The sequence below is a fragment of the Tympanuchus pallidicinctus genome, unplaced genomic scaffold (genome assembly GCF_026119805.1).
Source record: "Tympanuchus pallidicinctus isolate F22 unplaced genomic scaffold, pur_lepc_1.0 scaffold8, whole genome shotgun sequence".
NCBI lineage: Eukaryota > Metazoa > Chordata > Aves > Galliformes > Phasianidae > Tympanuchus > Tympanuchus pallidicinctus.
Genome location: NW_026294802.1, coordinates 43868870 through 43881988, shown reverse-complemented (window position 1 = coordinate 43881988; position 13119 = coordinate 43868870). Strand labels below are relative to the sequence as shown.

The window sequence follows — 13119 nt, the reverse complement described above, 5'->3', positions numbered from 1 at the left end:
TGGATTATCATATTTTACTTAAATTTCTATAGAGAATAATACTTGTTTGTTGATTGTGGGAAAAGAAACTTCCTTCTGTTTTGACTGCTAATACTGAAGTATAAATTAGGTGAGTTGCTAAGCTGCAAGACAGGTGGTGCAGTTCAGTCAAACGTACATATAGCACTCTCCGTGTGGGGCCTAATATTTAGCTAAGTGCTTCTGTTTCCTACACTTTGAGAGCTAAAGACAAATAATGATTCAAGGTTAGAGTTGTATATTTTTCTTTCATGCATTCTGGATCTCTGATTATTCTGTACTGTTAAAACTAGTATGACTGGGGCAGAGAAAACTAAGCATTGGTTTCATGCCTCTTAGCTTAAGCAAATAATACCAAATAACACTGAATAACAACTGTTGCAGGTCCACATTTCCAGCATGTGTGGAAGAACTGGCACAGTAGATGAGAGTATATTTTTCACTCTGGATTCACTGAGACTTCCTTATGGCTATTCACCACGTATAAATGATCTAGTGAATGCGGTTGTGGTGGAGAGCAGTCAGTCATTTCATGTTTGGAGAGCTCTCTGCTTGACTCCAGTCGACCAGAATGGGTAACATTTATTCTTTTGTTCTCCTTCCACTTGCTAACAAGTACAGATAAATTGCAGTTTAATTTTTCTTGTGTCTGTTGGGAAGGTGAGAGTGATATAAGCCCTAGCTTTTTCTCCTTCCTTTCCAGAAGGTGGAGGATCTGCACCTGTTGAAGAAATAAAACAGGTTGAGCTCAGAGATACAGCTGGGCAAGGATTGAATTTTACTGAGTTTAATAAATGCCAAGCTCATGCTTTTATTTCATCTGTAGTCTGCATTGCTCCTCTACTGAGGATTGGACTGTTAGAAACCTTAATAAAACTGGTATTAAATAAAATAGTTAAATATGGGAAGAAGCAAAATTTCGTGAAGTAGTCCACTACACAAGTGCAGAATATACAGTAAAGTCAATAGCACTTCTGCAGGAGAGATCTGGAGCTGGGCTCACAAATTCAAGCTAGCATTCTTGGTGCAAGCAGTTCTTGGTAGGCTGATTCTTCTGGTAGAAGATAAGCAGTGAACCAATCGGATAGTCCAAAGGAGAGCACAGCAGATCTCTGTAAGCCTCAAAAATATTGTCTGTGGGATAATTTACTTTGTTCTGTCTCTTCAGAAGATCATAGAATCTTTTGTGTATGAAGGGACCTTTGAAGATCATGTAGTTCATCTCACCTGCAATGAACAGGAGCATCTGCAGCTCAGAGCTCCGTCCAGTCTGTCCTTGAATGTTTCCAGGTATGAGGTATTTGCCACCTCCCTGGACAACTTGTTCCAGTGCTTTACTACTTTTATTGTAAAAATAAATAAATCAGAATTTCCATACACGCAGTCTAAATCTTTAGTTTTGAAACTATTTCCCCTTGTCCTATCACGAAAGACTCTGCTAAAGAATCTGTGCCCTTCTTTCATAGAGATCCCTCGTTAGGTACTGAAAGGCTGCTTTTAGATCTCCCTGGAGCATTTTCTTCTCCAGACTGAAGAGCCTCAGCTCTCAGCCTGTCCTCACTGGGGAGGTGTTCCATCCCTTGCACCATTTTTGTGGCTTTACTCTAGATGTGCTCCAACAACTCCGGGTCTCTCCTGTGCTGAGCTCTCCACATCTGGATTGCTCCAGTTGAGATCTACACCAGTGCAGAATAGAGGAGCAGGATCCCCTCTCTTGAGCTGCTGGCAATGAATCATTTGATACAGCCCAGGATATGATGGGCTGTGAGGACACATTGCTGGCTCATATCCAGCTTACTGTGCACCAGTACACTTCACATCTTCTTCAGCAGGGCTGTGCTTCATCCTTACATCCCCCAGCTTGTACTTACAGTGGGGGTTGCCGTGACACAGGTACAGGAGTGGGCTTTGAGGGTCAGCTCTGATGTAGCTAATGAAGAACAGCTGTGTTAATTTTGTACTTTGCTGCATTGGGTAACTAAGGAGTACTTAGAGTATACAAATATTGGAGATGTTATTAAACTCTTTTGAAATGCCTTTTTAACGAACTGAATAGTCTTTCTAGTGAAGGAGTAGAAACTCCTTCACAAGGAGTTTTTAAGATGTCTTTTACAAGTAGCCAGTCAGATCACTGAGAGCAACAAGAAGTTTGTGACTTTGGCCTTGTAGGCTTTCTTCAGTAGTGTAACAGTAGTGCTTAAGGTTGCTTTTTGGTTTCCAGCTTTTTTTTTTTTTTTTTTTTTTTTTTTTTAACTTTTTTCCGTTTTGTACTTCTTTCAGATTGTTGCAGCAGGCAGAAGATGCATCCCAAGCATTTACATCTTCAAAAACCTTTAAACAGTCTGTTCATTTTCTCTTTCAAGCTCCAGTTCTGAGTAGGACTGTTGCTAAGGACCTGGTCTCTGATGTTTCCTGCTTCAGCTCCCAAGGAGTTCCACAGTAGCTTCAATCACCATTTGCTTCAGCTCTTCAAGAAAGAGCTAGCTTCTTAATCATTTTAATCTTGTACTCAAGTTTTTACTCTGGTTTACAGTGGTATTGATGAAAGGCTTGCTGCTTTTATTTTTTTGCTTAAACTAATAAAGGTAACCTAAAGGTTCAGGAAGTGTAAGTAGCTGAGGAGGTCAATTCTCTCAGCTGCTTCTGCATAAACATTGTCACTGTTCTTTGGTATGATAGTTCTTAATCCAAGATACTTCCTGAGTGTGCTGAGTTAAAAAATACTTTTGAAGTCTATTTGTTTCAAGACTACTATTATAAAATTCAATCTTTTTACAGAGAGTCTCAGTCAAATGGACATGATACAGATGAACCTTATGAAAACTTAATGAAAAACAAAGGAGGGCTGGAGGTATCAAAAATAACTGATTTTGGAACTATGAAGCAGGGGGAATCTAGAAGCATGATCGTTTGGATAGAGTAAGCCCTTCTGCTTGTTCTGATCTTTTTTCCATTCCACTACTCTGTAGTTTGTAAACCTCTATTTTGTACAGAAGTCTCTCACTGTTAAGTGTTGTCATTTATGGTTTTCAGATAACCCATAAATACAGGGATTTTGGAGAAGGTTTTCTTGTTAGAATTAATGACATTAGGATGATCTTTTTAAAGAGCCTGCAATTTTCAGACAGTGTTCTGCAATTTTCCAATCATAAGTCTCTTTTAAATCCTAGTTTTTTGGGTATGGATGCAGAAATGGAGTCAAAACTGAATGTTCTGTTTGTTGTGATGTCTTCTTATTTTCTAAGGTTCATTTCCCTATCACTGGGGAGAAGGGTTTACTGTTACTTATAGTTTATAGACAGTATTTCTGTATGTATATTGCAGATTATTCTGCTGTTCTACCATTTCATATAGTACTTGATATGACCTAGAAGTACTAACATCTAGCAGAATTCTAGTCCTTGTGAATTAGAAGAAGCAGAGCAGTTTCTTGCTGATAGTGGTTATGAAACAACGGTGAATTAACCCCACAAACAATTACGATTTTATGTAGGATTAAGCTTCCTGTTATCAATGCTGTCAGTGAGTTTAATTATATGATTAATCTCATAACTACTTCTAGGAATAAAGGGAGTGTACCACAGTCCTTAATAAGCTGCAGATTAGCTGGATGGGTGAAAGACAAGCAATTCAGTTTTCAGATTCCTCAAAAATACCAGAATAGTCCAGCAGCGTATCTGTCATCTTCTCCAACAAATCAAGAAAGCATTGCAAAAGCTGCAGTGAGTTCCTGTGGAGCAGCAGCACAGTCATTGACTAATACATCCATTATGAAGAATGGAATAATTTCAGGTACAGTCAAATGTTACCATTTTAAAATGTGTGTGCAGACTCCACAGAAGACCCATAAGTTTGTTTGAAAAGGCTTGTCTATGCTAGCCGTAACAATTCTGACAATAGAATTTATTATTATCTGCTTTCTGCAGAAGGAGTAAATCCTCAGGAAATAAATTTATCAAAGACAGAAGAAAACTTTTCCCTGGTTAAAGATCAGAATCTGTGTCATAGAGAAGAGCAGAGAGATGTACAGCAACCAAGAGATGATGCTGATATAACCGAGGAAATTGTGATCCCACCAGGTGGAAAAACATTCATAGTGATCATATGCACAGCTGTGTAAGTATTTCTTTGTACTGATTGATGTAACAGAAACAGATCATAGTGGTAGTTGTCGATCTTAATGATTCTAAGATCATCCAGTCCAACCATCAGCTCATCACCACCATGCCCACTAAACCATGTCACTCAGTGCAACATCTACCCATTTCTTGAACTTCAGAGGCAGTGACTCTACCACCTCCCTGTGTAACTTGTTCCAGTGCCTAACTGCTCTTTCTTATAAGAAATTCTTCCTAAAACTGAACCTCCTCTGGCACAACTTAGGACTGTTACTTCTCATCACTAATTATCTGAGAAGAGGCCAACCTCCAGCTTGCCACAGCTTCCTCTTAGGAGGCTGTAGGGAGTGATAAGATAAACTCTTATGAGCTTCCTCTTCTCCTGACTGAACAGTCCCAGTTCGTTCAGCTGTTCTTGTGCTCCAGACCCTTCCTCAGCTTCGTTGCCCTTCTCTGGGCCTCAGTGTCTTTCTTGTAGTAAGTGGTCTGAAAGTGAGCACAGTACTCAAGGTGCAACCTCACCAGTTGCAAGTACTGAGGAATGTTCACCTTCCTCTCCTGCTGATTACACTGTTTCTGATAACAAACCAGGATGCCATCGTCCTTCTTGGCCGCCTAGGCTCACTGCTGGCTCGTGTTGAGCTGTTAACACCCCAAATCCTTTTCCTTCTATGCTGCTTGTTAGCTACTCTGTCCCAAGCTGATAGCATTGCGTGGTATTGTTGCAACCAAAGTACAGGACCCGGAAGTTGGTATTGTTGAAGATTATACAGTTGGCCCCAGCCTGCTGGTCTGTCCTATGCAGATCCCTCTGTAGGGGCTTCCTAACTCCCAGGCAGATCAATACTTCCACCCAGCTTGGCATCATCTGCAGGCTTGCTGAGGGTGCATTCAATCCCCTCATCCAGATTATCAATAAAGATATAATATACAGGGCTGGGCCTAATGCTGATACCCTGAGAAACACCGCTATTGACCCTTTGCCAGCTGCATTTAACTCCATTCACCACTGCTCTCTGGGCCCAGCCGTCCAGCCAGTTTTTTACCCAGCAAAGATTACAGCTGTACAAGCCATGGGCTTCCAGCTTCTCCAGGAGAATACTGTATGAGGCAGTTGTAAAGCCTTTGGCTTTACTGGGTACATTACATCCACGGTCTTTTTCTCATCCATTAGATGAGTCACCCGATCATAGAATGTTGTGGAGTTTTTTTGGTGTAAAGTAAGCTGGTATGCATTAGCAAAGGGTTTGGACATCTGTACTGGAGATTGAACATTCAACACTTAGTTCTGATTTTTTGTCAAATGAAAAGTTAGTTAATGATGAAATACAGTCAGACTAGATATTTTATGGAGAAAGGCAGTAAAGTGAAGGTAACTTTTACAATTGGTTATATTTTCATTTAGAAGTCAGTAGTTCCATGAGCACTAGAGCTAACATTTCTAGGGTTTGTTGTTGGTTTTTTTTTTTTGGCTGATGTGTTTCCTTCAGTCTACGTACTCTGAAATCATATTCACGTTGTTGCATATCCTAATCTCAAACTTTCCTGGTCAGTGACATTAAATGCAAGTTATCTGGGCTGGAGAAAAAAGGCTTTCTTCCTTAAGGTAATAATTCATGGAGGCTTGCAGATTTCTTTATTTGTCACACTCATTGAAGTAACAGCGCATTAACTTGCAGACCACTTATGTTAACACTTTCAGTGTTGTGGCGGGGGGAGGAATTTTCATGGGAAAATGATTTTGGTGTAGTTTGAAAAGTAACCTGAGAGTTTGCCCTGCCTTTATGGAGAAAGGCGGGTGTAGAAGGAGCAATTTGTATTTCGCTGTGAATGCCGCAAAGCCTGAAAATCTTCTAAGAATACAGAACAGTCTGCTCAACGCTCCATGGGAGACAGCAGCATGAAGATAACAAATGTTTGCTGGCCACTTTGAAAGACTGCAGAGACTGAAATTCTAGACCTTGAATCTGCATCGTTCATTGTCTGCACTGAGTGCATATCAGAGAGAAAACAGGCCGCAGCTTTAACCTGAATAGGTAGCATTAGTTGGCATGAAAAAGCGGTAATCCTGCCAAAGCAAAAGTAAGGTGGAATCCTTCTGGGATGCTCCTATTTCAGACACACAGTGACACACAATGAACTGTGTCATTAGTGCCAGTGAGAGAATCTGTCTCAGAGTAGTTGTAGGAAGAGCTCATTAAGGTGTTTTGGAGCACAAGGTGTATGCCAGGGGCTTTGGTCTTAAGTTCCTTAGAACTGGATCTGAAGAAAACATTCTCTATGTTTTGTTTTCTTTTATTTATTTATTTTTTAATCAGTCATTCCCCAGTCCCACTTACACATACAAAGTACAGTTTTTGAGAAGATAAAGGATAGTTTGTGCTTTTTCCACTTGATGTGTTTGTAGTTAAGACTCAGTTCTGAGTCCCTTTAAGCAAGGCAAAGCTAAGCTGCTGCTGTACGCACAGAAGGGATACTCTGTAGGTTCCTCTAAGGGAAATGTTTGTCTCATCGTGTTCAGGTACAGTAATACTCCTGTCATCTTGTTATTCTGTATCTAGTTAAGGAGAGGGATTTTGCTCTTTAGCCAAGCTTTTGATGAAACAGAAGTTTTTAAGTACTTTATTTTTTCATTATGCAAGGTGATACTTGGACTGAAGGGACTAGGGAAGGAAGTGAAGTGGGGAATTGCCCCAAGTTAGCAGCTCTTATATTGCTACTGAATTGGCACGAGAACTACATTTTCACTGGGGAAAAAAAATAGTACTTATGACTAGAGAAAACAAAATGTGTACATGATGATTTTAAGAACATAACTTTTTCTTATTTGAAGAAATCCTGGATACAATAAAGAGCTCTTGTTGCTTGGTTTTTCTGATTTTACTATTGGACGCTGTATTGAAACTACTGTAACAAATGAAGCGGAATTACTAATAGCACCTGTGGAGCCATTTTCTGCAAGAAAGCTTGACATTTCTTCAGTACCTCAGCAAAAGAAGACAATGGTTATTGCCCCCAAATACAGAAGGTATGGTGAATTGGAGAGGGGAAAAAATACTACTTGTGTAGTGCTGTTGTATATCATTTGCTAAACGTGAAACTGAAAGAGTTTGTGCATATTTTCATAAGTGTTATAAGCATGTTAATTAATTTCAGACTTTACTGACAGAAGAGTTTTTCTAGTAATGAGCTGCTTGATTTCCTTGCAATCTGTTCAGACAGAAACGCTCTTCTATGTACGTACAAATGTAACTTACAAATCAGATTACTGTGCAGCTGTGTCCTACAAGTGAGTTATTTCATATTTTTCGTCTCTTAATCACGTTTGGAATTGACTTATTAAATCCTCCAGCAGTTTGGCACCTCTATCAGATAAATTTGTAGATGTTCATCTTTGATTTAGAATTTTTCATTTTGCAAATAATTGCAAATAATTCAAAAAATCTAAATATTAACTTACACTGTTTGCTTAGTTATAAAAATATGACAAAAGGAAAGAGGATAAAAGCAGGTTCATAATGTTTTTGTACAATCAGTAGCTGAAACACCTTTCATGTCAGAATAGCAAACTTAGAATTACAATCTTGAAGCAATCATTGTTTCATTTCACGCGTATGTTTTTTAGTAGCTTCAATGATGTGGCATGTTAATTAGGTTTCCTTCCCATAAAATTTAAAAAACCAGCTAATGATATGGTATGTTTCTGTTTTAGAAGTAGCAGAAAATTTCCAAGCTTCCTCCCACATTACACCATACCAAACGAGTTAAGAAGATGCGTGGAGCAGAAGTTAGATATTCTGAGCTTTCAGCCTCTCCTTGCAGAGGTATGCAAGTGTAGATTTGTATAAGGAAATTTATTTTATTTGTCTTTTCAAACTGGCTTTTATTTGGCAAAAATTTGTAGCTCTTAGTGTAATAGAAGATAAGATAGCGTTAGCAAGTAGACAGACTGTATCCTTTAATTTGAATAGGTTTTGGTGGGTCACAGAATCCAAGCTTTGTAAGAAAGAAAAATGGTAAACTGCAAGATTGGAGAAGTTGTTGATGCTGGGGAGGGATATTACAAAAGGTGGCAAAAGATCAGCACTGCTGATTAGACTCGCATTTAAGTGAGAATATATTCTAAGTGAAAGCATTCTTTGCTGTTGATTGTTTAGAGAGTTTTGTGCTGCTGGAAAAACCTCTTCAGAGAGATGTGTTAAGCTCTGAGGGGGAAAGTTCAGGTTCTTTCAGCTTGTCACAAGCTGTGTAATAACCAAACAGGGCAGGCTGATGTGACTCTGTCTTTGTGCAATGTGCAAAGATTTTTTTATGCTTTCTGGGATTGGTGAGCAGTAGAATTCTGTTTCTAAACTGCCCCTGAATTCAGGTGTTGAAACTGTATTTGTAGTTAGGCAAGACATCATTAGCTCTTTAGCTGACTGGCTGCTTTATCTTAGCTCCAGGGACTATACAAATTCTGTGTTGTCTGTTATGGGACTTTAAAGGATTAGTTTATTTAGGTGCTGTATTTATGCACCTTATTTGGCAACCTGGTTGCTGTGCAGTGTAATTTTAGAGATGTTTAGTATAATAAAGATTGATGGGATGAATGCACTTCAGTGTAGAGGTTACAAATGTAATGTCTACTGTTTTTCTTTTCAGCATCTTAATCTGGAAAATTATGAAGCAAAGTTTTCTACTCTCTTGTGGCTTGAAGAGATCCATCAGGAAATGGAAATAAAAAATTTTGACATGTGTGGGGTTACTTTGAAAAGGAATGGGAATTTGTTAGTGTTGGAAGTGCCAGGAGTGGAAGAAGGCAGACCTCACCTGGCTGCAGGTAGTGATTAATGCGAGATAAAGCTGAATACTGTGTTGAGTATTTTCACTGCAGTACAAAATCAGTTGCATTGTCATTTACTTAAGGAAGTCTTCAACAAGTTTGAACACAAAATCAGTAATCTAGGCTACTGGACAGGTGAACTGCACTGCTTGTGTCTCACAATCATGCTGTGGCTGCTGTCTGAAGAAGCATTACGTATGTCTGCCATTACAAGTGATCTGTTATTTTCAGGCTTCTGGATTTCCACAAAAATAAACACTGCAATGTGGTAGGATCTAAAGAGCAACAGATATATCAAAATCAAAAAACTACTAATATCTAATACTGTGGTATGCAAGGTACTGTTCAGAGGAGATGTTGAAGGTCTGATGGCATCAATATCTGATACCTTTTAAAATGTAATGTATACTTGTATATAGCAGTTCAGATCTAGTGCCTAATGAGCTATTCATGGATACAGCAAGTTTGCTGTAGGATGTATTGTCATGCAAATCTCTTGTAACCATACCCCAGAGAAAGAAAAAAGCTGGGCAGTAAGAAACCAGATGAGGTTTAACAAAAGCAAGTGTAGAGTCTTGCATCTGGGGAGGAATAATTGCATGCACCAGTACAGGTTGGGGGATGAGCTGCTGGAGGGGAGCTCTGTGGAGAGGGACCTGGGTGTCCTGGTGGACGACAGGTTGGCCATGAGCCAGCAGTGTGCCCTTGTGGCCAAGAGGGCCAATGGCATCCTGGGGTGCATTAAAAAGAGCGTGGCCAGCAGGTTGAGGGAGGTGATCCTCCCCCTCTACTCTGCCCTGGTAAGGCCTCATCTGGAGTACTGCGTCCAGTTCTGGGCTCCCCAGTACAAAAAAGACAGGGATCTCTTGGAAAGAGTCCAGCGGAGGGCCACAAAGATGGTGAAGGGCCTGGAGCATCTCTCCTATGAGGAAAGGCTGAGTGAACTGGGTCTGTTCAGCCTTGAGAAAAGACGACTGAGAGGGGACCTGATCCAGGTCTATGAATATCTAAGGTGTGGGGGCAGAATGGTGAGGCTGGACTCTTTTCAGTGGTGAGTGGAGACAGGATAAGGGGAAACAGACATAAGCTGCAGCATAGGAAGTTCCGCACAAATGTGCGCAAGAACTTCTTTACAGTGAGGTGACGGAGCACTGGAACAGGCTGCCCAGGGAGGTGGTGGAGTCTCCTTCTCTGGAGATGTTCAAGACCTGCCTGGATGCCTACCTGTGCGACCTGCTGTAGGGAACCTGCTTTGGCAGGGGGGTTGGACTCGATGATCTCTGGAGGTCCCTTCCAACCCCTACAATTCTGTGATTCTGTGATTCTGTAATTCTGTGATTCTGTGAAAGTAAAACTCTCGCTGCAGCGCTTCATTTGTATTTCTTGTAACTGTGTGTTATCTTTTGTTTCTAATTAGGTGATAAGGTGATACTGAAAAGTCAGGTCTATTCTGAGCATATAATAGAGTACATTGCCTATGTTACTGAGGTAAGTAAGGTCTGTCTTCTGTTGAAAATACTGTAACCCACAGGATTCAAAGGGGAAGCTGGCAATTAATTAACAAGATTAGAGACTAGCTTAATCTGCCTTCCTCAAAACAGGTTATTTTTTTTTAATGTACTAAGTGATGTATTTTTATTGTGAATTTAGTTTTTCCAGGGACTTCCTTTTCTCTAGATTATAATCCTTACCTGCCCTGAAGGCACTCATAAAGTAATCTAGAACTGTAATGTGTTGGTTGTTAATAAAATCTAGGTGACTAAGGTGTTCAGTTTCCCAGTAATTTCAAATATGCTTTTGTGTATGAATGACTAAACTCCTCATCAATACACTGATCTTTGCTTTTTTCCTACAGATATGTAATGAAGATGTTACTCTTAAATGTAATGCTGATTTTGAACGGGCTTACAACTCAGAACCCATGGATGTGGAATTTGTTTACTCCAGGTATTTTAATGCACTTCCAGAAATCTGCATTGATGAGCTACAATACATGATTCCTCTAGCAAAGTAAATTTTGAAAACACGTGCGACTGTCTCACTGTGGTTTTGGTGGTTACAGGAAGGGCACAATTAAGCTGTTAGGATCCAACTCTTTCACCTCTTTCCCACTATCCTGCTTGATAAAAGACTGCAGTGGTAGTCATTGTGTACAAAGCATTCTTGTCTTGTGTTTCTGTTTTTATGTGGAAGTGATTATTCCACCACCTGGCATTGAAGCAGTCACTGGGGTTGTATAAATTTTCTTTTTCGTTCTTTTTCGTTGTATAAATTTTGATTCTTTGTGTTTTTTATTTCTTAAGAAAAAATTCCACCATTATGACCGGAGGACTGTTTATAAATTGCTGATGTTAACTACTCACACTTTATTTTTGGTGTATTATTTGTATATAGGTGCTTAATCTTCCATTTAAGATCAGTTTTGCAGAAAGCTTGCATGAAAAACTATCCAACTCTGAGACAAAAGGTTATATTTCTCATTGAAGAGATGTATTAATGCTCATAGCAAAGCTGTTGACTGACATGTCTACAGTATATTTTCCAATAAATACCCTGCAGTATTTCTGTGTAGAACTGTTTTTATAAGCTCTGCTACACAGGAAATGTACTGGTTACCTTAATGCTTCTGTAGTTTATGAAAATCTGGGATTTTACCTTAATCCACAAACTGTTGATCTGCTGTTCTAATAACAGGATTCCTAGCAGGCGGTGCCAGATGGCAGTTGAGCAAGCTAAGTGTCTGGGTGAAAAAGGTACACTTCAGTTGATTTAAGCTGTGTGGAGAGGCTTGTGGGGAGTCGTGTTTTTTACTGCTTTCACATCAAGGCATACTTAGATGGATGCATTATAGTCTCTTTTTACAGGAATTTTCTGTTCTTTTAATTGAAAAACAGCTGTCTAAATGTAGAGGGGGTCTTATTGGCCATCAAAAAGAACGTGAATGAAAACTTGAGCTTTTGTAAATAGTTTGAACAGATAAGCTCTGTATAAATCATACAGCTGTAGCAATGGTATGTGAAATGGCAGTGCTTTGTGTTACCTCAGAACTTAACTAAAAAGCACAGATGCCCTGTTCTGTGATTGAGCAGAATGGTCCATGTGATCTTTGCACAGATCTTTTCCACTTTTGTGTTAGGATTATAAACCAGCTATAAAAACATAGAGCAGGGTGATACATCAGCAAAATGTGTGTTCTCAAATTTTTCTACTTTCTCTTCTGAACCTGAAGTGTTATTTCCAGAGAAGCTTCTCTTACAGTCACCACAAGATGTCAAGACCCAGAATATCACTGAGTATTGTGGAGCTGATGATGGCCTTGAGCTGTGTTCCCAGCAGAAGCGTGAGGTAACTGTCTGTAAATGTTTGTTCTAACTGAGCAACGTCCAAATTTGTAACAGATATGTACTTCATGGCTGTTGTTTGCAAGTATTTGTTTTAGCATCAAATAATTGAAGTCACATTCTGCTACTTTCTGATGACAGAAGTTTGTTTGCTTACCTGAAGACAGGAAATTTTATGACAAACGATGCTATTAAGCTAATCCTCTCATCTAGAAGGGAAAGTTCTCGTAACAATCTGTATTATAATAATATGAACTGTCAGATTTCCCTTAAACTAGTTTTCATAGCAACTTCTAAGATATGTGAAGTTCTCTCCCTGTGGCAGGTAACATCCTGATCTGTGCAAAGTTACTTAGGCTTCTTTATTGCTTGTTAAATTATAGGAAGAAATTGTAGAGGTCTTTCTTAAAACAACCTTCAGATGATATTTAGTCCTCTTTCCTATTTTGGAGTAGATTGTCACCAGCACTGAATCAAGTCAGCTTTGGGGTTAGGTTTATTTAATTTTGTTCAGAGGTTCCACAACATCTGTATAACCTTTCTCAACGTTTTACAACATTTCCACTGAATGATTTCAACCCCCAGTTCACAGTGTGAATCTTCTATCTGCAACTTCAGATGTGGCCCCTTGTTACATTATATGCTACTACAAAGAATTGAGAAGTGTTGGTCTCTTATTTATTTTTTTCCTTTTCCTAACTCTGTTCTAAGCCGTGATAGGCATTAGGCTGCCTATTTACCTCTTCATTATCAAGCTGGAAAAGATAAGTTGTTTCAACTTCTCTAGTTCTTAGAAACATGATATTTCTATACATGA

General features: G+C 39.3%; 1 protein-coding gene across 2 annotated transcripts in view; it reads left to right on the top strand.

Moving 5' to 3' along the window:
- MOV10L1 (Mov10 like RISC complex RNA helicase 1) overlaps nt 1-13119 on the top strand; it is a 36016-nt gene that overhangs the window by 8614 nt on the left and 14283 nt on the right. For both annotated transcript variants that reach the window (XM_052669201.1, XM_052669202.1), the window contains exons 5-15: nt 403-593; nt 2797-2937; nt 3581-3810; nt 3945-4134; nt 6970-7164; nt 7849-7960; nt 8781-8958; nt 10379-10449; nt 10817-10908; nt 11656-11714; nt 12191-12306. In XM_052669201.1, coding sequence (XP_052525161.1) covers nt 403-593; nt 2797-2937; nt 3581-3810; nt 3945-4134; nt 6970-7164; nt 7849-7960; nt 8781-8958; nt 10379-10449; nt 10817-10908; nt 11656-11714; nt 12191-12306 — 1575 coding nt within the window. The remainder of the gene's footprint in view (nt 1-402; nt 594-2796; nt 2938-3580; nt 3811-3944; nt 4135-6969; nt 7165-7848; nt 7961-8780; nt 8959-10378; nt 10450-10816; nt 10909-11655; nt 11715-12190; nt 12307-13119) is intronic.